Below are 26,223 nucleotides of genomic sequence, written 5' to 3'. Positions count from 1 at the left end.
ATTTATTATTGCCAGTCCTGTATGCTAAGTGCTTTACCTGTACTAACTCATTTAAAAATCCTTGACAACAACCCTGTGAGCTTGGAATTATAATCACATTTTATACATGAGAAAACAAAAGCACAGAGAGAAGAAAAGAGTTGCCCAAAACCATATTGTCCAAAGTGGGATGACTGGTTGCTGAACCCAAAAATTCTGTTCGGGGGCATATGCAATTTACCTCTACACTCCCTCTTATGTTTATCCTAAAATCCAGAAGGCAAACTTTCCTTCCTACATTCATCTCTTTACTCAGTCAACAAATATTTATTAAGCACTTGACATGTGCAAGACACTGTGAGAGGAGATGGGAATACAGAGGTGAACAAGATAGATACAAGGCCTGTCCTCAGGAGTTATACAAGGTTAACAGATATGGAATAAATAATCACAAAACCAGATAAGTAACTGCAAAAGGGAAATGTGCTACAAAGAAGTAAAGGTCACATTGAAAGAGCAAGTAGAACCCTCTCCCTGATGAGTATGTGACCCCATGACATGAGACAATAGTTTGTTCAAACTCTTGCTTGTTTTCATCACATGCTCCTCCATCACCTGTTAATCCTAGGTCCAGAAAACACTTGTACCCTGATATTGCCCATCTCAAAGACAGGGACATTAAGGGTGTCAAAATTATAACAAATCCAAAACTATTTGCAAAATAAAAGAAAAATAAAGATGGCACTTAATTCTTAATTTTGCAAAACTATGTAAATTCAAGGATAAAATATAAATAAGGATAATTCATGATGCATTCAAGTATATATATGCCTTACACAAATAATATCCCAGAACTGCTGGGTTTGGATTAACCTGTTTTTTGTTGTTATTTGGTTGGTCAGTTTGATTTGATTTGGTTATTTGTTTAACTCTTGTCCTTGATTCTCTCTGAATCTGTTTAGTCATAGACAAGGCAGATCTCTAAATCTCCAGCAGCCTGTCTGATCCTATCTGCCTTTTACTGCAGTATCATCACTGGAATCCAACACACCATGTAGAAATGGGCACCTTGCCTTGTTATTTATTCCAGCTGCAATTCTCTAATCTCCTAAGTGCTTTATTGAGTTTGCCTGAATAACAAGCCATTAAATGATGCAAATGATAATAGGCTGTCCCGGAAGACACCAGCAGAACCCATCATAGCTTAACAAAGTTCTCAAACCAAAAAAAAAAAAAAAAAGTAGAAAAAGTTCACTCAAAACTGTCACAAAAGACTCCCTATCCAAAAACTGCATCTTAAAATCAAACTTGAATCTGCTCTACCTGTACCAATTTCAGTAGGCCACAAATGACCTTATGAGGAAGCTGCTGTCATGGGAAAAGCCTCAGAAGCTTCGGCTCTGTCCCTGACATGGACCAGCTAACTCTGTGATCTCAAGCCAGTCACTCTCTGAGTTAAAATATGGAATGAAGGGATCAGACCAAATGATCTCAGGTTCACTTCTATTCTAAAATTCCATAACTTCTCATCTGATACCTAACACCTTCAGTCATTTATCCGCATGAACCAAATTTTCAAAAATGTATTCTTGCTGATGGGTGTCTTCTTCGATGCCTTCAGTTCCAAGATTCTCACTTCATCTTTAAAAAGCATTATAGAGCCACAACAAGAGGACACTAAGTGAGACCCTGAGGACAGGAGTAGGGAGACACGGATATAAAAACGAGTTAGATCATATTAGAAGCTCCGCAGCTCCACGCGGCCTGGTGACCCAGAGAGAGGCCCAGCCTGAGCTGGGGTTCCTTATTCACCAAAGTGTGGCTCCATGGCTCAACATCAGGGTACATATAGGCTCGAAGCTGCCACTGCCCCAAAACTGGCATATCGTAACTTCTATCAAGGGACAACAATAAGGACCTGGTAAGATGTCACCAAAGTCCCTGTGAGCCTGGCTGCACCAGAGGTATCTTTACTAGGGGTGCTAACAGTTATCCTGTTGCTAAGGTAACAGGGAGTCTTGCACAGGGTTGCCTCTCTCTTGTTTCTCCTACTAACATCCTACCTCACAAACATCTCAGCCCACCCCCAAGCCACCACTTCTACCATTAGAAACTGTAAACCATTATGCAAACCCATCAACTATATGGTAGAAGATAACCAAACTCATCATTTCTGATTATAGCAACAAAACTGTAAATGTAAAAATAGAAACTAACGGATCTATGATTGCACATTGGGTACATTGAGTGCTGTAATGTTAATCTCCCCCTTTAAGGTGAGGTATTGGTAACCTGCAGGGACATTATAAGACAATAGGGCAAAGCTGTAATACCTCAGATCTACACTGCAAGAGAGGAACACACAGAGACATCATGAAAAACCAAGGGAGGAAAGTGCCCCAAACAAAGCAAAATACTACAACAATAGAATCCACAGATAGCACACTAGATGAAATGTCAGAGAAGGAGTTCAGAATATTTATAACTAAATGATCTGGGAATTAAAGAATGACCTAAATGAGCAGATACAGGCAAAAATCAATCACACCAACAAAGAGATAAGAGAGCAAAGACAGGTAGCAAGAGATTACTTCAAGAAAGAGAGATTCTGGGGAAAAACAACAACAACAACAACAACAGAAATTCATGAAATGAAAGAAACAATAAGCCAAATAAAAAACTCAATAGAAAGCATCATCAACATACTAGATCACTTGGAAGACAGGACCTCAGACAATGAAGACAAAAATACACAATCTTGAAAATAAAGCTGACCTCACAATGAAGATGGTAAGAAACAATGAAGAGAACATTCAAGAATTATGGGATAGCATCAAAACACCAAATTTAAGATTTATTAGGATAGAGGAAGGTTCAGAGATTCAAACCAAAAGAATGCACAGTCTCTTCAATGAAATAACATCACAAAATTTCCCAAGCATGAAGAATGAATTGAAAAATCAAATACAAGAGGCCTATAAGACACCAAATGTACAAAATAACAACAGATCTACAATAAGACACATTATAATAAAAATGCCTAGCATACAGAATAAGGATAGAATTTTAAAGGCCACAAGAGAAAAAAAAATCAGATTACCTATAAGGAAAGACCAATTCAGGTCTCAGCAGATTCTTCAACCCAGACTCTCAAAGCCAGAGATCCTGGAACAACATACACCAAGCTCTGAAAGATAATGGATGCCAACTAAGAATCTTATATCCAGAAAAATTAAGCCTCAGGTTTGATAATGAAATAAAAACCTTCTGTACTAAACAAAAGCTAAAAGAATTTATAACAAGAAAGCCTGCACTACAGAACATTCTTGGCAAAATATTCCAGGAGGAGGAAATAAAAAAACAACAATGAAAATCTGCAAAGGGAAGAACTACAATAAAGGAAAAGCCAACCAAAGGAGAAACCAAGTCAAGTTAAATACCAAAAATAAACAAAATGACCAAAAATACAAATCAGGTCTCAATAATAACCTTGACTCACCAATCAAAAGACAGAGACTGGCAGATTGGATTTAAAAAAGACCCAACAATATGCTGCCTTCAAGAGACTCACCTCATAGGAAAAGATGTCAACAGACTGAAGGTGAAAGGTTGGGATAAAATACACCATTTACATGGTCTGCGTAAACAAGCAGGGGTTTCCACCCTCACAACAAATAAAGTAGACTTCAAGCCAAAGTTAATCAAAAGGGATAAAGATGAACATTTTATACTACTTGAGGGAACCATACATCAACAAGACATAACAGTTATAAATATGTATGCCCCAAACAATGGAGCATCTATGTTCATCAATCAAATTTTCTCAAGTTCAAGAATCAAACAGACCACAACACAATAATTCTGGGTGACTTTAACACACCTCTTTCACCACTGGATAGATCTCCAAACAAAAGCTAAACAAAGAAACTGTAGAACTAAATAATACAATAAATAACTTAGACTTAAGACATATATAAAACCTTTTATTTATCAACGAGCGAATACATTTTCTTCTCATTAGCACATAGATCCTTCTCTAAAATACACCATATATTATGTCACAAAGCAACTCTTAGTAAATACAAAAAAGGAGAGATACTACCCTGCATTCTTATCAGAGTATAATGGAATGAAATTAGAAATCAATGCTAAAACAAAAAATAAAAGCTATTCCAACACCTGCAGACTAAATACTATACTATTGAATGAACAATGGGTTGCAAAAGATATCAAGGAGGAGATTTAAAAAGTTTTAGAGGTAAATGAGAACACTGATACAACATATTGAAATCTCTGGGACACTATGAAGGCAGTTCTAAGAGAAATTTCATTCCTTCAAAGAAGAAAAAGTCAAAAAAATATGACCTAACATTACATCTCAAAGCCTTAGAAAAAGAAGAACAAATCAACCCCCAAAGCAGTAGAAGACAGGAAATAATTAAAATAAAAGCTGAAATCAATGAAAATGAAACAACTGGAAAAACTGACAAACAGTTGGTTCTTTGAAAAAAATAAATAAAATTGATAAACCATTAGCCATGCTAATAAAGAGAAGGAGAGAGAGAAAACTCAAATTACTAATATCCGTGATGAAAAGGGAAAAATCATGACAGACACTACAGAAATACAGACGATAACTATAAATTATTTTGAAAATCTGTACTCCAAAAAATAGAAAATATCAAAGGCGTCAACAAATTTCTGGAGGCATATGATATGCCAAACTAAATCAGGATGATATACACAATTTAAACAGATCAAGTTCAAGCAAGGAAATACAGGACACCATCAAAAGCCTACCAACCAAGAAAAGCCCAGGATTGGATGATACACAGCTGAGTTCTACAAGACCTTTAAAGAAGAATACCAATACTCCTCAAACTATTCCATGAAATAGAAAAAGAGGGAGCACTTCCAAACACATTCTATGAGGCCAATATCACCCTGATTCCAAAACCAGACAAACACACATCAAAGAAAGAAAATTTCAGACCAATATCTCTAATGAATATAGATGCAAAAATTATCAATAAAATTCTAGCAAATCGAATACAAAAACATATCAAAAAGATAGTGCACCACAATCAAGTGGAATTGATCTCAGGGATGCGAAGTTGGTTCAATATACAGATATCAATAAATGTAATGCATCACATCAATAGCTTCAAAGATAAAAATCATATGAGCATCTCAATAGATGCAGAGAAAGCATTTGACAACATACAGCACAGCTTCATGTTCAAAACACTAGAAAAACTAGAGATATCAGAAACATATCAACATTGTAAAAGCTATTTATACTAAGCCCCAGGACAATATCATTCTAAACGGAGAAAAATTGAAAGCATCCCCTCTAAAAACTGGAACAAGGCAGGGATGCCCTCTTTCACCACTTCTATTTAACATAATTCTTGAAACTCTAGCCATAGCAATTTGACAGTTGAAAAAAATTAAAGGGATACGGATAGGAAAAGAAGAACTCAAATCAGCACTATTTGCTGACGATATGATTCTATACCTTAAGACACAAAAAAATTACATCAGAAATCTTCTAGAACTAATAAATGAATTCATCAATGTAGCAGGATGTAAAATCAATACCCATAAATCAAAGGCATTTCTGTACATCAGTGACAAATCCTCTGAAAGGGAAATGAGGAAAACTACCTCATTTACAATAGCCTCAAAAAAAATAAATAAATAAAATACTTGGGAATCAACTTAATGAAAGAGGTGAAAGACCTCTACAATGAAAACTACAGAATGCTAAATAAAGAAATTTTAAAAGGCCTTAAAGAGGGAAATATCTACCTTGTTCTTGGATAGGCAGAATTAGTATTATCAAAATGATCATACTACCAAAAGCACTATACTGATTCAATGCAATGACAATCAAAATTCCAATGACATTCCTCATAGAAATAGAAAAAGTAATCATTAAATTAATCTGGAAAAATAAGAGACCCAGAATAGCCAAAGCAATTCCTAGCAAGAAGAGTGAAGCTGGTGGCATTACTATTCCAGACCTTAAACTATACTACAGAGCAATAGTAACAAAAACAGCATGCTATTGGCACTAAAATAGACTTGTAGACCAATGGTACAGAATAGAGGACACAAAGACTAACCCACATAATTACAGTTATCTCATATTAGACAAAGGTACCAAAAACATATATTGGAGAAATGATAGCCTCTTCAACAAATGGTGCTGGGAAAACTGGAAATCCATATGCAACAAAATAAAGTTAAACCCCTCTCGCCATGCACAAAACTCAAAGTGGATCAAGGACCTAGGAATTAAACCAGAGATCTTGCACCTAATGGAAGAGAAAGTAGGCCCCAATCTCCATCATGTCGGATTAGGCCCCAACTTACTTAATAAGACTCCTATAGTGCAAGAATTAAAACCAAGAATCAATAAATGGGATGGACTCAAAATCATAAGCTTCTTCTCAGCAAAAGAAACAATCAATTAAGTGAATAGAGCGTTTACAGAATGGGAGCAAATCTTTACCACAAGCACATCAGATAGAGCACTAATCTCTAGGATATATAAAGAACTCAAAAACCTTTACACCAAAAAAAAAAAAAACAACCAAATAACCCAATCAATAATTGGGCCAAGGAACTGAACAGACACTTCTCAGAAGAGGGTATACAATTAATCAACAAACATATAAAAAAAGTTCAACATCTCTAGCAATTAGAGAAATGCAAATCAAAACTACTCTAAGATTTCATCTCACTCCAGTCAGAATGGCAGCTATTAAGAATACAAACAACAATAAGTGTTCGTGAGGATGTGGGGAGAAAGGCACACTCATACATTGCTGGTGGGAGTGCAAATTGGTGCAGCCAATATGGAAAGCAGTATGGAGGTTCCTTGTAAAACTGGGAATGGAACCACCATTTGACCCAGCTATCCCTCTCCTTGGTCTATACCCAAAGGACTTAAAAACAGTATACTACAGGGACACATCCACATCAATGTTTATAGCAACACAATTCACAATAGCTAAATTGTGGAACCAACCCAGATGCCCTTCAGTAGATGAATAGATAGGGAAACTTTGGTATATATACACAATGGAACATTATTCAGCATTAAAAGAGAATAAAATAATGGCATTTGCAGGTAAATGGATGTAGTTGAAGAATATCATGCTAAGTGACGTAAGCCAATCCAAAAAAAAACAAATGTTTTCTTTGATATGAGGATGTTGACTCATAATGGCAATTGGGAGGGAGCATGGGAGGAATGGAGGAACTTTAGATAGGGCAAAGGGGAGGGAGGGGAAGGGAGGGAGTTTGGGGGTAGGAAAGATGGTGGAATGAGTTAGACATCATAACCTTAAGTACATGTTTGAAGACACGAATGGTGTGAAGATACTTTGTGTACAACCAGAGACTTGAAAAATTGTGCAATATACATGTAATATGAAATGAATTGCATTCTGCCATCATATATAACAAAATAAATATATATTTTAATAAAATAAAAAATAACAATAGCATATAGAAAAGATAGCCACATTGAAGTAAGCCTTAGAGAAAGGGGAGAGGACTTCAAAACAGATTTCTAGATTATATTCTAGAAAAAAAATAGAGTGGCAAAAGAGAGAAGGAGAAGATATGGTAGGGGATGGGCAGATGTGGTAGAAGAGTGGGAAGAGACAGGAGTAGAAACCCAAGGCCACACCATGAACTTCAATGAACAACTGTCTGACTACCTGTAATTACGAATCTTTGAAGGAATCCTTAAGAAGGAGGTACAAAGACCTTCTAATCCAAATTTCCACATTTTCAGATTTCCCCAGTCAGAGATTTACTTTAACAGAGAATCAACTTGAATAAATCCAATCATAGGCATCTCTGCTGCTAGAAGGAAGATGCTTTTTCTGAAATAATATATTCTTTGCTAGGACCAGAAGTATATGACTTGACAATCAAATGCTTAGGTTTTTCTAAGGGACTAGCATAAAAGAAATTGTTTTCAATAGGAAAAAGCATGAACTTCAGTTGCAACAGGTAAGCCAGGCATGTTGGTACATGCCTGTAATCCCAGAAGCTAAGGACGCTGAGGCAGGAGGATCGCAAGTTCAAAGTCAGTCTCAGCAACGTAGTAAGGACTTAAGCAACTTAGGGAGATCCTTGTCTCAAAATAAAACTGGCAGTGGATGTGGCTCAGTGATCAAGCACCCCTGGGTTCACTTCCTGGTACCCCCCCCCCCTTAAAGAAAATCCAAAGGTAAGTATTTTGTTTAACTGTGTGTAGACCTTGAACCAATTAAAAAACTGTTCATCATTACTAGTCAGATATCAAAGTTTCTGAAAACTGAAATCAAGTAATTAAAATGTATCTGAGTTCACTCTCTAGCACCAAAAAAAAAAAAGGTATCTGAAATTATAAGGGTAGATGTGACTAGAAAATGACATTTTCTATATGTACTCACTCCTCCTTGTGACAAACTTCATCCTTTACGTAACTGCTTATAATTTTTATGAAATTCTAGGTTCTTTGTGTGCCTCCTCTGGTGTTCAGCTTACAGTTTAGATATGAGGTGTCCCTTGAAAGCTCATGTGTGAGATAACTCAAGAACGTTCAGAGGTGATATGATTAGGTTTTGAGTGTAACTTGATGGGATGGCTTATCCCACTGATATGGATTAACTGGTGGTGACTGTAGGCAGGTAGGGTGTGGCTGGAGTACATAGGCTACTGGGAGCCAGCCTTTGGGTATGAATTTTATCCCAGGAGAGCTCCCTCTACTTCCTGTTACCACATCCTGAGCTGTTTTCCTCTACCATGCTCCTCTGCCAAGAGTTCTGCCTCACCCTGGGCTCAGAGCTATGCAGTTAGTCATCTATGGACTGAGACCTCCAAAACTGCAAGCCAAAATAAACTTTTCCCCCTCTAACTATTCTTGTCAGGAATTTTGGTGACTAAAACAATGTCTGTCTTAACAAATCATTTCCTATCTGGGAATTTTAAGCTATACCAGTGAAAAAACCAAAGGGTTTGCTGAGGATGATGCTTAGCACAATGTTATAGGGGGAAAAAAAGTATTTAATAAAACACATTCTGGGAATAACATTTAATGTATGTTCATATAGAAAAAATAGATTTTTGTCAATCTTTACCTTTTCCAGTGAAATGAGTTTAATTTCACTTTAATTTTTCCACAGTTGCTAAAATTTGTAGGTCTAATACAAACTGTATAGTGAGAAAAGTAATATATCAAAAAGGTATAAATTCATAGAACTTCGAAGTTTAAACATGGAGTCCATTTCACTTCCATCTCCATATACATTTTGTTGCTAGTAATGATGAGTTGGTATTAATACATAGCATTCCCACTAACATTTAAACAACTGAAATTAAGTCTTCCTCAACTCCAAAAAGTTGGAAATTAATGCTATATAGGAGCATTTTTCTTTCAACCCTGCAAGAATAAAACTAATAAAGAAATAGGGATGAGAGTTCTACCTTTGGCTACCCTCTCTCCCCAAGATGTTTAATAGGCTCCTTCAATAGGTTCCTTTGCTTGCAAACCTCCAACTTTTCTGTAGTATAAAGATACATCCACTTTCATGTTTGAGCAACGCATAAAACAGAACTCCTGTCAACATCACAGTACCAACTGCCAACTAAATATTTGTGCTTATTTTGGTAGGAATTGTTCTAAACTGCTCTAGCATTAGTGGTTTAGGAAATGATTAACATGTATACATTTTTTTTTTTTACTAATTCCAGGCAACATTACTCATTACTGCATGTGCTCTATTGGAAAACAGATATCATCCACCTGTGTTTAGGTTATTTTTTCAAGAGAACAGATTTCAATAAAATCAGTTAGCACACATAAGCACATGTTCTCCTCTTGAAGCTATAAAATCCACCGTGGTCAGAAGGCTCCTTCTCACCTGGACACTGGTTAGAGTGGTGTATTGGTATGCTCTGACGATCGTGTAATTCGCTTCCACATCTGCCAGTCCCAGCAGAATGTACTTCCACCATTTCCTTTTCAAGATGTCTAAAAGGTTATCACTGCCTGGTTGAAAGAATGCTGGATTAGTTCATGTTACTTGAAAATAATAAAACACATATTCATCTGGAGATCAGAGCGTTCAAGCCAGGACTCTCTGATCTGTATTCGGTATTGCGTATTTTGAAAGTGGTCCCACCTAAGTTTCATTACCCAGAATCCAAACTCCTGCACCACCTTAGCAGAGTCATATTTTTTCTAGATGATACTCAAGTTAAGGTGTCACAATAGAACAAGTAGTCAATGAAAACACCAGAAAGAAATTGAGAGAAAAGTGGTTAAATTTTCTTTCCTGTTGTCAAAGAAGTACAATATCCAGATGAGCATGGATGTCACTATTTCTGACTAGCCACAGACTATTCTAGGAAATGAAATGTTTTCCTGTGAATTAACTGGTTATTTAACCTCCATTCATGGGCTTCTTCAAAGGAAACTCTGCAAGTGGTCTTTCTTTTGAAAAAGATGAACTGTTAAGTGAAAGGAAGCCAGTGATAAGCTTAGGAAAAGGCCCAGCCATACAACTAAACAAACACCTTTTATTCCACCAAATCTTGTTTATTCATATTAACAAAGAGTCAATACTTTGGAGAATCGAGCATCACAGGAGACATTGAGTTGGCATGTATAGGGGAAGCTTTATGGTAAGATAACCCATGAAGAAATAAAACTAGTGGGTTGCGGTTGTGGTTCAGTGGCAGAGCACTTGCCTCACACGTGTGACGCACTGGGTTTGATCCTCAGCACCACATAAAACTAAATAAACAAAATAAATATATTGTGTTCAGGTATAACTAAAAAAATTTTTTTTAAAAAGAAATAAAACCAATGAGAATAATAACCAAATAAACATCATTAAAATCCAATTGGCAGGAATATCCTGAAAACAGAGTAAGTCTTCCTAGATGTAAGATCCATGGAAAGCACACAACAAGCATTCCTTAGGAGGACCTCATGATGCACTTATGAATCACATTGACTTCCTGAAGTCCAGGGCTTCCAGAAAAGAGCAAGGTCTATGTCTGCAAACCATGTACTGGTTTTGCTTCCAACTTCTAGAGCTCTTGTCAAATGTAGTGTTCCCCTACTCCCAAACATGTTTTCCCCTCTCACAACTAGTTTCTATTTTCTTTAAGAAAAAAAAAAAAGTCATGATCCTGACACATAGGAATACCACCAATGCACTAAGATTCATTTCAAAAGTGGATTAACAAATGCCACACTGGTAATTTTAAATATGATGAAACCTAGTCAGCTGGGTTGCCCATTTTCTTCATGCTCCTGAACTGAATCTTTTTTAATTGATTTGGCAATACCATGTTCTTCTTTTCTTGTGAGAAGGACTTTAGGACTGCAAAACAAGCAGCCCCTAATACAGAGAGGTGATGGGAGCATGGTATCTGGGACAGGCTGCCTAGGTTGAATTCCTGGTTCTACCAGTTACCACCAACATAACCTAAAGCAAGTGATCTAAGTGCTACACACCTGCTTCCTCTTCTGTTAAATGAGGATAATATAACACCTGAGCTATGAGGCTTCCATGAGTCCATATATAACAAACGAGTTAAGCAATCAAAATGATGCCTGGGGCTCTGGTGGAGCTCATGTGACCAACACCCTGGGTCTGATTTCCAACACCACAAAAAAAAAAAAATGTCTAGCTTTTCCCATTTTTGTGTAACTAGCTAGAAACAATAATTCAACAATTTTCTAATGGTGCTAGCAATAATGATGTTAATTCTTTGCCAAGTTCTCATCTTTGTCACTCACAAAATGGACTTGATCCACATGTAATCCATGCGTATGCAACATTCTCCCCTTGGCTGGAACTAGGTATTTTGAAAGTAAAGTTCTTGACTTTTCAAGTGTTTCTGATATTGGCTCTTAATTTTATTAACCAGAGGAGAGAAGAAGAAAAAAAATGAAATCTAACATTTAAACCCTTTTTTTTTTTACAACTTCTACCCTGTTACAAATAGCTGGTGCTACATACTTGATTTTAATCAACAACTTCTGAGAGTTATGCATAAATTTCTAGTCACTACTTTCAGACTTTAAAAGTGTCATTTTTTCTAATAACTTTTATAACTAATGCTACTGTTTTCTTTCTTGGTTTTGCACTGTTTTATTTTTTAAGCGTCTAAAAGCAGAACACCTTTTTGAAGATAATTTTATTGAAAAGGTAATTTCCACATTTGACCTACCTGACTGAAATGCCAGCATCATTGTATAAATTAGGAACAGTAAGCAATAGTTGATAAAGCTCTGAAGCATGGGGGTGTTCACTTGGTACTTTTCTGTCAAATACTGGCTGGTGATGGCTGTCCCACATATACACAAGGACAACATCTGGCCCAGAGCAATGGTTTTCAAAATATTCCTAGAAAATAAAAGAAGATATCAGAATAACTTGCAAGTAAGTTTTATCCATAACACACACACACACACTCTCTCTCTCTCTCTCTCTCTCTCTCTCTCTCTCTCTCGATAAACACAAAGGGAAATATTAAATTTTTTGCAATAGTTCCTTATTTCATTTTATTGCTTACTTCATGTGCATAAAAATTAAATTATTGGATTTTAAGAGGCTACATTTTTATTCTCTTTTACATTTCTGACCCCTCCTCAGTCTCATGAAGACATGTTCCCCATTTAATTGACCATCCAATCAGTGATCACTTTAGTTAAGCTGTTATGTTATTTGAAATGTGTGTGTGTGTGTGTGTGTGTGTGTGTGTGTGTGTGTGTGTGTGAAAGAGAGAGAGACAGAGAGAGAGAGAGAGAGAGAGAGAGACTTCTTTAAATTCAGTTTTAACTCTAGTTAAATTCTCTCTGTTCGGTAAGCATTGTCATCTTTTCACTCTTTGAAGACTGTTTCTTCATCTGCCCTTCTAGAAGCAGCGACTGTCAAAGTTGCCTGCACATTAGAAGTTTGGTGCTTGGTGGTGCATCCTTTCCCAGCTGAATCTTCAGATTAGAGTCCAGCCCAGGCCAACACCATGATGCAGCCTCGTGAAAGACCCTGAAGCAGAAAGTATAGCTAAGCAGTGCTCAGATTTCTGATCCACAAAAACAGTAAGATAATAGATACATGTTGTTTTTAAGCCACGAAGATTATGCTAATTTCTTATGTAGCCATAGATAACTGGCCCTTTGTAATCACTAAATAAATTCTTTCATTTGTTAAATGAAAGAATGTAAATAGATTGTCAGTCCTTGTCAGCCCAAATATACATACACTTCCCTATTTTCCCAATAGTTTGCAATGGTCAGAAAAAGATAAGAAATTCTGAGAATGCCATGTCAGAGAAGTTAGGATAGAAAAAGCACATTAAGAAGGAAGAGATCATCAATACAGAGTGTCAGAAACTGCGGAGAGAATGACAGGATGGCTAAGGAAACAGGATGACTGGTACATTGGAAGCTGCTGGATTTTTGAAGGCAAACTTTTTGTTGGTGGGAATATCCAAAGTGGATTTCAACGGGCCGAGGGAACAGAAGACCTACAATTGAGTGCACCAAACAGACGGCTGTTTCAAAAAATGATGAAAGGAAGGAGAACAGGGATGGGCAAAGAGTTCAAAGAATAGGCAGCAGTGTTGAGGACAGGGTTTTCATTGTCTTGCCAAGGATCAGGGAAACTTAAGCATGTTTGGAAGGTAAACAACAGAAGGCAGCAAGGTTGAAAGCCTAAGACCCACAGGAAAGAAAATCAAGAGATGATGGAGACAGGCAGTTCTTGGAAGGGTCAGGAACCAGGGCTGAGAACACTACAACCTTTATCAAAAATATTCTCTATAGAAATGCTTCCTTGAACTTAGAGAGATAAGAATTTGAATTCATTATCGTGTGAACCTCAGAGCTCACTGGTTCTCCACCCTGGCTCATACTACTATTAACAGGAGAGCTGTTTTAAAAGTACCTATGGCTCAGGAAGGAGCCGGTGGCAGAGAGAATTTTTAGCATGCACAAGGTCCTGCATTCAATCTTCAACCGCAAAAAAACAAACAAATAGGATAAAATTCTGGTTTCCTGGCCCCCCAAACAGACCAATTATTGGACAATCTCTATAGTGGAATCTAGGAATTGGTCTGCTTTTAGGGAGCCACGTTGAGACTGAAGATGCACTTCAACCTTCTCCTGTTAGAGCTGCCACAGGAAAGTTCACAGGGGAGATGAGGTGCCTTAGGGATCCAATCTGATTTACGAATTTCTCCTTTTTTTTTCTTTTTAACGTTTCAGAGAAATTATGCATAACCCAATAAGTCTTCACAGACATTCTAAGACTCTTCACCATGTCATCTGTGTTGAGGATGTGCATGATTATTTCAGCAAACTATGTCATGGCTTTTTAAAACTCCTTTTAAACCCTCTGGTTTGGGGTCTGGAGTTGTAGCTTAGTGGTTGAGCCCTTGCCTCGCATGGGTGAGGTACTGGGTTCGGTCCTCAGCACCACATAAAATAAATAAATAAAGCAAAGATATTGTGTCTATTTACAACTAAAAAAAAAAAAAAACACCTCTGGTTTCGATGTCACCTTAGTAGGCTGGGCTCTTTGGTGAGGCTGAAAGCTCCAGGCATTGTTCTCTTTGGATTTGAGAATGCAAAGTAGAAACTGCAGGAGCCACAAGTGCCCCCTACATACTTTAATGCCACTGAGATGGGCCTTTCCATCAGCCACTGGTAGGGCTGCCCCTTCCTCTAATCATGACCATATTCCTCTTTTTTTTTTTTTTTTCCTGGACTGTGAGGCAGCTCCTACCACCATCTTTAGAGCCAATAAAGAGAATTTTAAAACTATGTGCCAGGGGACAACTTTGTTGTGGTTGTTGTTGTTTAGATATTTTCTTAGTTGTTGATAGACTTTATTATATATATATTTATTTATATTCAGTGCTGAGAATCAAACCTCACACATGCTAGGCAAGTGCTCTACCACTGAGCCACAACCCCAGTCCCCAGGAGCCATCTTTTAAACACAACTAGCTATTGTCTTGCTTTACTAAAACAACCCAACTGCCACAAGAAAGCCTGATAGAGTCCAGCCTTGCTGCAGTGATTTATGAATTTCTGTTAAATTACTAGATGTGTGCTTTCTTCTTCCTTTTACAGTATTGGGGCTTGAACTCTGGGATGCTCTACCAGTGAGCTACATCCCCAACATTTTTTTGTTGTTTAATTTTGAGACAGGGGTCTTGCTAAGTTGGGCATGCTGGCCTTGAATTTACCTCAGCCTCCCAAGTAGCTGGCTTAATAGGGATGCAACCCCCCACCCAGCTCTAATTATTTTCTCTAGTGTTTCTTCTAGCTTCAGAACTTTATACTGTCACCCTGTCTTACTTTTTAAAATATTTTCCTTGTTCGTTCATTTCTTTTATTTCATTCAACATGTACTTGTTGTCCAGAGTTCCTAAGCAATAAGAGGAAACAGAGTATCTAATCGTTGACAATGTATTCTTTTCTCTGTAAAATTTGTTTCAGTAATTTGCCATTCACTTCAAACAAGGACAAAAAGAAGAAAAGTGAAGCTTGCTGGGTAAGACAACCCTAAGTACATTTGTAGAGCACCCACCATGTGCCAGGCCTTGGAGATGCAAAAATGAACAGGCACCCTCTGCCCTGAGAGGCTGGGTCTGCTGGGGATGGATGTCAAGAGTTCACCAGAGGGGCTGGTGTCCTGGTGAATGAATGCTCCCTTCCTGCCTTGCTGATCACTCCCCTCCTTCCTATTTAGGAGATTTTAGTGATCTCAACACCAGCAAGATAAGACATTCACATTAGAGCATTTTTCATCCTCAGCCCTTCTTGATCTGCTTTGGGTTGACTTTTCCACCCTCACCTGTTGCCATTTTTCCTTATGCTCTGTGCTGTACCTACATCAATGTACTTGAAATCTCTGAATGTGCCACAGTTTTCTGGCTCTGTGCCTTGGTATCTGATATCACTTCTGCTGGGAATGCCTTTTCTTACTGAGTCAGACTAGTGAATTTTTTTTTGTGTGTGTGACACTAGGGATCAAACCTAGGGCCTCCCATGTGCTTTATGCAAATCCTCTGCCACTAAGCTGCAGCCCTCCTCTGGTGAACTCTTTTTTTTTTTTAAATATTTTATTAGTTGTTGATGGACCTTTATTTATATGTGGTGCTGAGAATCGAACCAGTGCCTCACACATGCTAGGCAAGTGCTCTACCGCTGAGCCATGACACCAGCCCCTCTGGTGAACTCTTGACATCCATCCCCAGCAGACCCAGCCTCTCAGGGCAGAGGGTGCCTGTTCATTTTTGCATCTCCAAGGCCTGGCACATGGTAGGTGCTCTACAAATGTACTTAGGGTTGTCTTACCCAGCAAGCTTCACTTTTCTTCTTTTTGACCTTGTTTAAGGTGAATGGCAAATTACTGAAACAAATCTTACAGAGAAAAGAATACATTGTCAACCCTTAGCATTGTCATTCCAAATATGTCACCCGAAACCTTATCTAATACAGAAAGAAACCAATTAAAGAGACAAGTTAACAGAGACAAAAGAGTCTAGAGCAAAACCCGGATTCCTAGACCAGAAAACAATGTTTAATCAAGATCCCAAAGGCAAGAGAAAAAGACACATTTAGAAGGAAATAACTCTATTTTGGACATACTGGATTTTGTTTAATTGCTAGACAGCCAAGAAGAAATGTCGAGTAGGCAGTTGGAAGTTGGGGAAAGAACCAAGTTGGAGATAGACCTGTGCCTCGCTCTCCAGCCTCATCTTGCACTACTCCTTCACAGATTGTTTAATTTTTAACATGATACCTTTGTTAAAAATATAACAAAGGTATCATGGGGGACTAGTTCTAGGATCTGCCACACTTATCAAAATCCACAGATGCTCAATACTGTATATTAAAGGATGTGGTATTCAAATATAACCAAAGCATTCTCCTGTATATTTTAAAGCACCTCTAGAGTATTTATTATACCTACTACAACGTAAGTACTTTATATGGGACTTGAGGGTATAGCTCAATGGTAGAGCACTAACCTGGCATGTGCTGGATTTGATTCTTAGTACCATCAAAAAGAAAAAAAAAGTAAGGTATGTGTTATAATGTATGTATTGTTAAAGAATTAATGACAAGAAAAGAAATCTGTATGTCTTCAGTACAGACATAATTTTTCCCAAATATTTTCAAAATGTGGTTGGTTGAATTTATAGTTATACAACCTGCAGATATAAGATCAATTATCTTATATGCAATCAATATGTACCATGTAGCTACCAGGTGGCTTAAGAAATAAAAATTAACAACATCAACATACCTCTCTTGCATTCTCCCCAATCTCTGAGCCCTCTTGAGAGGTAACTACTTTCCAGAATGTGATATTTATTATTCTCATGCATTTCTATTACCATGAGTATCCCTAAGCAAATATCATTGCTTTTGTTTGTTTTTAAATTTTATATAAATGGCACTATACTGTATATGTATACTTCTGCAACTTGCTATTTTGATCAACATTGTTTGAGAGTATCATCCCTTCCTTTTCACTACTGTGTAGTATTCCACTGTACAAATATATCATATTTTATTCATTCTCCCAGTATTAGATTTTTTAGATTGTTTTCCAATTTTTTATTGTTCTCGTGAACAAGGCCTCTAAAAACATTCTAGTGTATGTCTCCTGATTTACATATCTATTTTTCTAGTTTTTAACAAACCTGTACAAATGGATTACAGATATACTTAAAATGTAATCTCCCTAGCACTCAGGACTGCCTGATGGGGCTATCTAAGGCATCTGGAGAGATTCCAGTCAGTTGCTTTTACTTCTGGGAACAGTGAATTTAGAGTGCACTGAAAATATAATGACTTTCTATTGTGCCTTAAGAGTTTAAAGCAATCATTTAATCTGGAGTGGAGTCATTGGTCTTAGAGCATAAGCATCAACTTTACTAGTTTTGCTGTTCAAAGGGTTATATTCTTCCCTGTAGTTTTAGTCTGCCCATTCCAAAAGGAAGGAACTTCCACCTTTCAGGAGGAAGGAATGATGTCAGAAACTTTCCAAATCCAAAGACTAAGCTATTGAAAAAACAATTCACCAAGATGAGCAAAATATTAAGGACATGCTCTTGGAGGGGAGGTACTTTCTTAGGCATGCTGTAGCCACAGGCTAAAGTGGTAACCCAGATCCCGAGGTTGCTGCCTCTTTCTTTTGTGCTCACTTCTTACTAAAGGGGCCTGTTGGCCTTGATCTCGGGCTGTAATGGGTCTATCCTAGACAAAAGAAATGCACCACTTGGTCCTGTATAGTGCACTCAGGGTCTGAAGGAATAAGGAGACAAAGCCAAAGGATGAACAGTTCATTCATTACTGTCATTCATTATGTGTTCATTCGTTAGTGTCCTTCCTCCCAGCCACATATTCCCCTTGGTAAGCATGAAGGACAGGGTGCGTGGCAAAGGGAATTATCCCAATTTCTCATTCTCCCAATATCTCATTGTGCAGTGAGTATAACCGTAGCACACACTCCCAACACAATTCTCACCATAACCCCGAGAGAAGTATCATCATGCTCATGCTACAGATGGACAAAACGAAGCTCAGAATGGTTCAGAAGCTCACCCAGTTAGCCAAGGGCAAAAGAAATCAGTTTTGTTTTGTTTTGTTTTGAACTAATCAGAAGATTCAAATTCCCTTTAAGAGGGTTGGGGAGTTAGGGAAAATTCCTCTCCTCCCCAGAAAGAAAATCTTAGAATTATCAAACTTTGGTACTAATGCCCACCTCTTTAAATTGAGGAGACTGGGACCCACAGGAGGGATTCATTCTGCCTAAGGACAGACAGGGAAAAAAATGCAATGCCCAAATCTCCTGACCATTAAACATCTGCTGTGCCTCCTACAGCACATGGTCTTGAGATAATAGGTGAAGTCATCCCTCACAGTGGGTATCTTCCTCCTCTTTGCATCATTTCTCCTCAATCTCCTTCCTCATGTCTCTCTCCCCAGCGGCCTGAACCTCTCTGTTGTGATTCCATAACACAGCCCATATCAGAAAACCTCTTTTCCGAAACATTCTTGGCACCTCACATTGCTGTCAAGAAAGAGCGAGCCACCCCTGGTCTCTCCCCTCCCCTCAGTAACACTGCTTCCCTGTGTATAATGGGGGAGATAGATTTCCAAACGATAAGGCACAGGAAATCTAATCAAGTGGCTGATAACCTAATCATATTCAGACTATTTTTCACATCCCATAATGGACCTGAAAACAATTATAAATTCGAAATAAGTGAGAAAAAGAAGTGTGGCATCACTAAGTCCTATTCACAAACCGACAGAATTTCTCCAGTAAGCTCATATTTGCATTCTAAAATAGTGCAATTAAGCAAGCTGTCCTCCAACTATAAAGTATACCATCTTCTAGAAAAAAAAGAAGAGTCACAAATTGAGTATGGAGATTTAAAGTTACAGGAATGCACTTCTCTTGGCTCCAAATCATAATGACCTCATCTATAATGGAAGAGCAGGAGAGAGAGAGAGCAAGATCAAGTGAGCAAGTGAGAGGGAAAAAGAGAGGGCATACAAGCAAGAGAGAGGGAGAACCTGGAGGGGATGGAAATTAAAGAAAAAAGAGGGAAACACTCAGACTTGTAATGAAAGACACAGCAGCTTCAAAACACATTTTGTTGCTTATAACCTAACATTCATATTTACATTTTACCATGAGGTCCTAATTTGGGTGAATTCTGAACAGAGGGACACTACACCAGAACAAAACCTGTTCCTGTCTGAGGGAAGCTGCCAGAATCAACGTGCATCTGACCATGGGATATATCCTGTCATGGTTTTTCAAACGGAACCTTCACTGAAGTGAACTTCAATGGCAGGATATGGTCCAACTGTAAGATATATTTCCCAAGGCAGCATCATGCTGTGGGAGCCAGGCCACCAGAAAGCACAGCAAACAAAAGAGCTATGGATCACTGGAAGCAGCAGCAGAAGACAGGTAGGAAAGATGTGAGTAAGGCCACTTCCAACCACTTTATTGTTTGGATAAGAACCTAAGAATTTACGGAATGAAAAAAAAAAATAAGAAGAAGACTGTATGTAGTGCTGGGGACCTAACCTCCGCACACTAGGCAAGTGCTCTACCACTGAGCTACATTCCCAATCTTTACAGCACTTTATTTCCCCCTTCTTTCTTCCAGAAAACCTAAAGTACGTAACTTAATATCCCTTCTACTCCAAAGCACATACTCATGCATATGCTTTCCAATGAAACCATATCCTCTTTTATGCACTTACTCCTTCAGTAAATTCTTCAGTCATATATTGAATGTTAATATATGTATATTATATGAATTGTCACCCACCAGGAATTTAGAATTTAAAAGACCCACATATGGGGCTGGGATTGTGGCTCAGAATGAGAGCACTTGCCTCGCATCCCTGAGGCACTGGGTTTGATCCTCAGCACCACATTAAAAAAAATAAAGATATTTTTTAAAAGTCATTAACATAAAAAAAATAAAAGACCCACATATTTCCCAGTCCAGACCCTCTCTCTTCTCCCCAGCCCAAATCTGGGCCTCACACTGTGGGCCGATGGCTCTTCTTCCACTAAGACCCTAAGCTCCAAGAGAACAGGGACCCTACATCCTCTATGACTAACACAGTGTCTGGCACACAGGGAGGGATATTTACCATTGTTGAACATCTTAAGGAGTTTCTGTCTAGATAAAGAGTCAGACCTAACAACACAGAAGGACAATAAAATGGGAAAGTTAAAAATAAAAGCAGTGCTTGCAGCTAAGACGAAAAGGGTCAAGATCTCCTAGAGAAGGTTCAGAGAGGAGATACTTGATTAGAGACTAGAAAGACGAATGATTTCCAGGAAGATTCAAGAACACAGGAAAGGCTACAATCTTGATTTCTGCCTAAATCAAACACTAGTTGGACATAATATATACATGATACACAATGATGGAGTTCATTCATTTCTTTAGCACTTGTTCATGTGCAACTTCAAGTCAGATGAGAAGTCCTCTACTTGGACATCAAGACCCCAGCTCAGAACAACAGAATCAAATTCTCAGGATGCAGTGTCTAAAATAGCAGCCTATTTTAAAAGCCTCCTAGATGAGTCTAAGATTCAATCAAGATAGGAAACCATCAAATTATTCTCTCCTTTTTATTTGATGGGGGGAAAAGAAAAGAGTTCCAAGCTGGGCACAGGGGCACACACGTGGAATCCCAGTGACTTGGAGGACTGAGGCAGGAAGATCACAAGTTCAAGGCCAGCCTCAGCAACTTAGTGAAACCCTGTTTCAAAATAAAAAATAAAAGGCCTGGGAATACAGCTCAGTGATAAAGTACCCTGGGTTCAACTCCCTCAATATATTAAAAAAAGAGAGCGAGAGAGAGAAACATCCAAATGATTGATAAAATGCATTGTTTGGATGCAGATCACATATTTCCTTCACATTATGTCTCAATAAATCTGCTGCTAGGTTGCACATGGTCTGATAAAGGTAGGATTTAATATTAAAGACTTCTATAAAGCACAGCTACTTTGGATAATTTTTTTAAATCCATCACATCTACCACCTATAAATATCTGGTAAAGAATAATAATTTCCATAACATCTATAGAAATTTTATCACATATCCATAAAGAAATATTCATTTAGGCCAAGCCCTTACACTTAGCACACATAAATTATCCAGTTGTTTTCTAGAACATTTTAAATAATATTGGAAACAAGCTCAAAATTAATTATAAATAGTTTTTTCTTTACATAGTGAAAAGAAGCCTCAATGACCTGTTTTGTTTCCATCTCTGCAGGCTAGAGATGTAGCTCAGGGATAAAGCACTACGGGATTCAATCCCCGGCACCCAAAAAGTAAATAAATAAAATAAAATAACTTTTAAAAATAAATGAGATCTAGATTTAAATTTGAAACATGAACGAGAACAGAAACAGGTATAGGCAAGTGAAAATGGTGGTTTGCATCAAGCCTTGTTCTAGAAGTCTGAGGGTAATTGCTCCTGAGATGTGGCCTTCAAAGGAATATGCCTTCCAAATATACCAAAGAATCCTAGACTTCAAAACAGAGAACCTAACTCTACCCTTTTAAAATTCTTTTAAAATTATAGTTGTTCTTGTTATTTTAAATGGATATTATACCACCCACCCACCTTATGCACTCATTGAATTTTATTTCCTTCCTTCCTCTGCCTTGCCCATCCTTTCAGTAACCTGCCAAGTAGAATTTTAATGATGAAAATATTTCATATGTGCACTGGTATGGTTTGTATATGGTCTGAGTGTGTCTCCTAAAGTTTCATGTGCCAGAATCTTGGTCCCAAATGTGGTGATGTTGAAAGGTGGTACAAACTCTAAGAGGTGGAGCCTCTTGGGAGGTGATTAAGTTTTTGAGAGGAATTGATGCTTTTCTCATGGAAGTGCATTCTCCCAGAGAGGACTGTTATAAATAAGCCTCGAACCTCCCCTAAACCTCTCTGGCTTCCTGTCTCACCATGCGGCTACTCTCCCCTTTCTGCACACAGCTGGTTCCCTTTCCATTTCTCCACCATGTTGTGACATAGGGGAATCCCATCAGGATGCTGGTTGGACCTTCCAACCACCAGAAATAGTGAGTCAAATAAGTTTGTTTTCTTTAAAGGTACACAGTCTCAGAGATTTTGCTCTAGCGACACAAAATGGACTAATACATGTACCATCAAATACATTGCTCTGTAGCCATGTGTAGCTAATGAACTCTTAAAATGTGGATGAGGACAATGGAGTACTATGCAGCAATAAAAAATGACAAAATCATAGAATTTTCAGGGAAATGGATGGCATTAGAGCAGATTATGTTTAGTGAAGCTAGCCAAACCCTAAAAAACAGATACCAAATGTCTTCTTTGATATAATGAGAGCAAGTATGAACAGAGCAGGGAGGAAGAGTAGGAAGAAAAGAGTAACATTAAACAGAGACTTGAGATGGGAGGGAAAGGGAGAGAAAAGGGAAATTGCATGGAAATGAAGGGAGACACTCATTGCTAAACAAAATTACATATAAGAGGTTGTGAGGGGAATGGGAAAATAAACAAAGAGAGAAATGAATTACAGTAGATGGGGTAGAGAGAGAAGATGGGAGGGGAGGGGAGGGGGGATAGTAGGGGATAGGAAAGGTAGCAGAATACAACAGTCACTAATATGGCATTATGTAAAATTGTGGATGTGTAACTGACGTGATTCTGCAATCTGCATTTGGGGTAAAATTGGGAGTTCATAACCCATGTCAATCTAATGTATGAAATATAATATGTCAAGAGCTTTGTAATGTTGTGAACAACCAATAAAAAAAATGTAAAAAAAAAAATGTGGATGAGGAACTGAATTTTTAATGTTATTCAACTACAATGTAAATTAAAACAGTCATATGTGGCTACTGGTATCAAATTAAATGGTGCAGTTATAAAAGAGCACTGTGCAGTAGAAGTTACTGTAATAATGGGAATGTTCAAGAAGTAACTATTGAGCATTTGAAAGGTAGCTAGTATGAATGAGAAACTAAATTTTTCACTTTATTTCATTTTTATTTATTTCTATTTAAATAACTACAGATGGCAACTAGCTCTGGTACTAGAAAGCACAGCTCTAGCCCAGTACCTCTCAATTGTTAATGTGATGTGAATCACCTAAAGCTCTTGTTAAGTTGCATACTTCTGCCTCAATGCATTTGGAGACAATCTTGAGATTCTGCATTTCAAATGAGTGCACAGGTGATACCTATGTTGCCAGTCCCTGGACCACACTTTGATTTAGCAAGGCTTTACAGCAATGTTTCCAATTCTGAGGTTGAGAGACCTCAGACCCAGAACCCTTTGAAAGAAGTGACAGCAATCCTTGTTCTGTTGGGGATCTTTATAAAACTTCAAGAAGTCTAAAATTACTTCTGACCATTGCTGGTAAGAATGCAAAATGAAACAATCTCTATCGAAAGGGAGGGAGTGGCAATTTTTGGCAACTTGAGCTATTTTATCTCTAGGAACCCATCCCAAAGCTATGTCATCAAAAATACAAAAAGGTATATATACAAAGCTATTAACTGCAACACTGTAATAGCAAGACTAAAGAAGAAACCTAAATGTCCAACAAGGGACTGGAGTAGTAAACACAGAGCAGTACTGTACAGCTATGAAACAGGGCAAAAGAAAAGAAAAAAGGCAAAAATTTCTATAGGCTGCTATAAAGTAACTGCCAGGTGCACTTAAATAAAAGAAGCAAATGTGGGGCACAGTGGAAACAGAATACTAATTTTTGTCTATAATTCATTACTAGTTTTGTATTTATGTATTTATTTACTTATTTTGGTTCTGGGGACTGAGCTCCAGGATGTTTTACCACTGAACCACATCCCTATCCCTTTTTATTTATATTTTTATTTTTAAAAATATTTATTTTTTAGTTATAGGTAGACACATATCTTTATTTTATTTTTTTTACATGGTGCTGAGGATTGAACCCAGTGCCTCACACATGGTAGGTAAGTGTTCTACCTCTGAGCCACAAACCCAGCCCACCCACCTTTTATTTATTTATTTATTTTTTATTTTGAGACAGTCTAACTAAGTTGCTTAGGAACTCACTAAGTTACTGAGGCTGGTCTCAAAATTGTGCTCCTGCCTCAGGCTTCAGAGTCTCTGGGATTACAGGCATGTGTCACCACACCTGGCTTATTATTTTTTTGGAGGTGGGAGGGAGTACTGGAGATTGAACTCAGGGGCACTGAACCACTGAGCCACATCCCCAGCCCTGTTTTCTTTTTATTTAGAGACAGGGTCTCACTGAGTTGTTTGGCACCTCGATTTTGCTAAGGCTGGCTTTGAACTCGCACTCCTCCTGCCTCAGCCTCCCAAGCCACTGGGATTGCGGGCGTGCAACACCACACCACACCTGGCTTATTAATATTTTATAATTAAAAAATTAGAATTTAAAAGTTAAAAGTTATTCATAGGGTTGTAAGGGAACAAAGTAAAAGATATCTAAATATATCTTGTTTTCTAGATTTGTCTTTGGAACCATGTAAAGACTATAAAACAATATAATTATCTAAAATAAACTTTTAAGGTACATCTAACTAAAAACTTAAATTAAAAATGAATTTGATGTTTTAAATTGGTGGCAAAACCAAACGGAGGCCAGCTGCAGTGGCACAGGCCTGTAATCAAGAGTTCAAAGCCAGCCTCAGCAATTTAGTAAGGCCCTAAGCTACTCAGTGAGACCCTGTCTCTAAGCTAAAATATTTTAAAAGGGCTGAGGATGTGGCTCAGTGGCTAAACACCCCTGGGTTCAGTCTCAGGTACAGAAAAAAAAAAAAAAAACAGGGGAATTATTTCAAGTGACTTTAACATATGCTAATTTAACAGTACATTCCTAACAGAAATATACACCATAGGAACAAAAAGAACAGTAAGACATCTTAAACTGTTTGGCAATTGTGTTCCTATTATTATGAGACTGTGCGTGAATACTGTGGAATAAAACAAATAAGAAATTACATGGATGTACCAATGTTAAGGAAAAAGGAGATGAAGATTTAAGACTGACGAGGTTGGGTTAAGACCCTAAATTCTGAACTTAAAAGTTAGAATTAACTAATGAGATATTCTATGATTATTCATATTTCCCACCTCTGTCCACTGAAAAGCCCTGAAACAAACACCTACCCACTGACTTATGAACACCCATAGAACCCATATTATGGTGACCAAGTACTACCTCCCACTAAAAAGAGGTAGGGTTCTTTGAGAATAGCTGATTTCAGACCTAGGGCAGGAAATGTGACAAAACAAGCCTGGACCATCAATACCAAAGCACAAGAAAACTACCAAATACATGACAAAAAGATATTCTGAGTATGATAAGAATAACTGCAATGGACTCACACACCTCAAATATGTTTAAATCCACTAGTTAATAATAGCAATACTTAAAAAAAAAAAAACTCACTGGAATTCGGAAAATGCTAAAGAACCAATTCGTTATTTTAAAAGCTAGTAAATAAGCCAAGCGTGGTGGTAAAGGGTGTGGAGGCACAAGCCTTTTATCTCAGCCAAGTGGGAGGCTGAGGTAGGAGGATCACAAGTCCAAGGCCAGCTTCAGCAATTTAGCAAGGCCCTAAGCAACTTAGTGATACCCTATCTCTAA

At 37.8% G+C, this 26,223-nt stretch overlaps 1 protein-coding gene across 1 annotated transcript in view; it reads right to left on the bottom strand.

Moving 5' to 3' along the window:
- Positions 1-26,223, bottom strand: part of SLC35F2 (solute carrier family 35 member F2) — a 57,425-nt gene that overhangs the window by 11,036 nt on the left and 20,166 nt on the right. The window contains exons 2-3 of the mRNA XM_081281133.1: positions 12,229-12,404; positions 9,906-10,033 (exon numbers count right to left, since the gene is read on the bottom strand). Of these exons, the coding sequence (XP_081137259.1) occupies positions 9,906-10,033; positions 12,229-12,404 (304 nt within the window). The remainder of the gene's footprint in view (positions 1-9,905; positions 10,034-12,228; positions 12,405-26,223) is intronic.

Source organism: Spermophilus citellus (assembly GCF_964194105.1).
Source record: "Spermophilus citellus genome assembly, chromosome: 2".
Classification (NCBI taxonomy): domain Eukaryota; kingdom Metazoa; phylum Chordata; class Mammalia; order Rodentia; family Sciuridae; genus Spermophilus; species Spermophilus citellus.
This window is presented reverse-complemented; position numbering and strand designations above follow the sequence as displayed.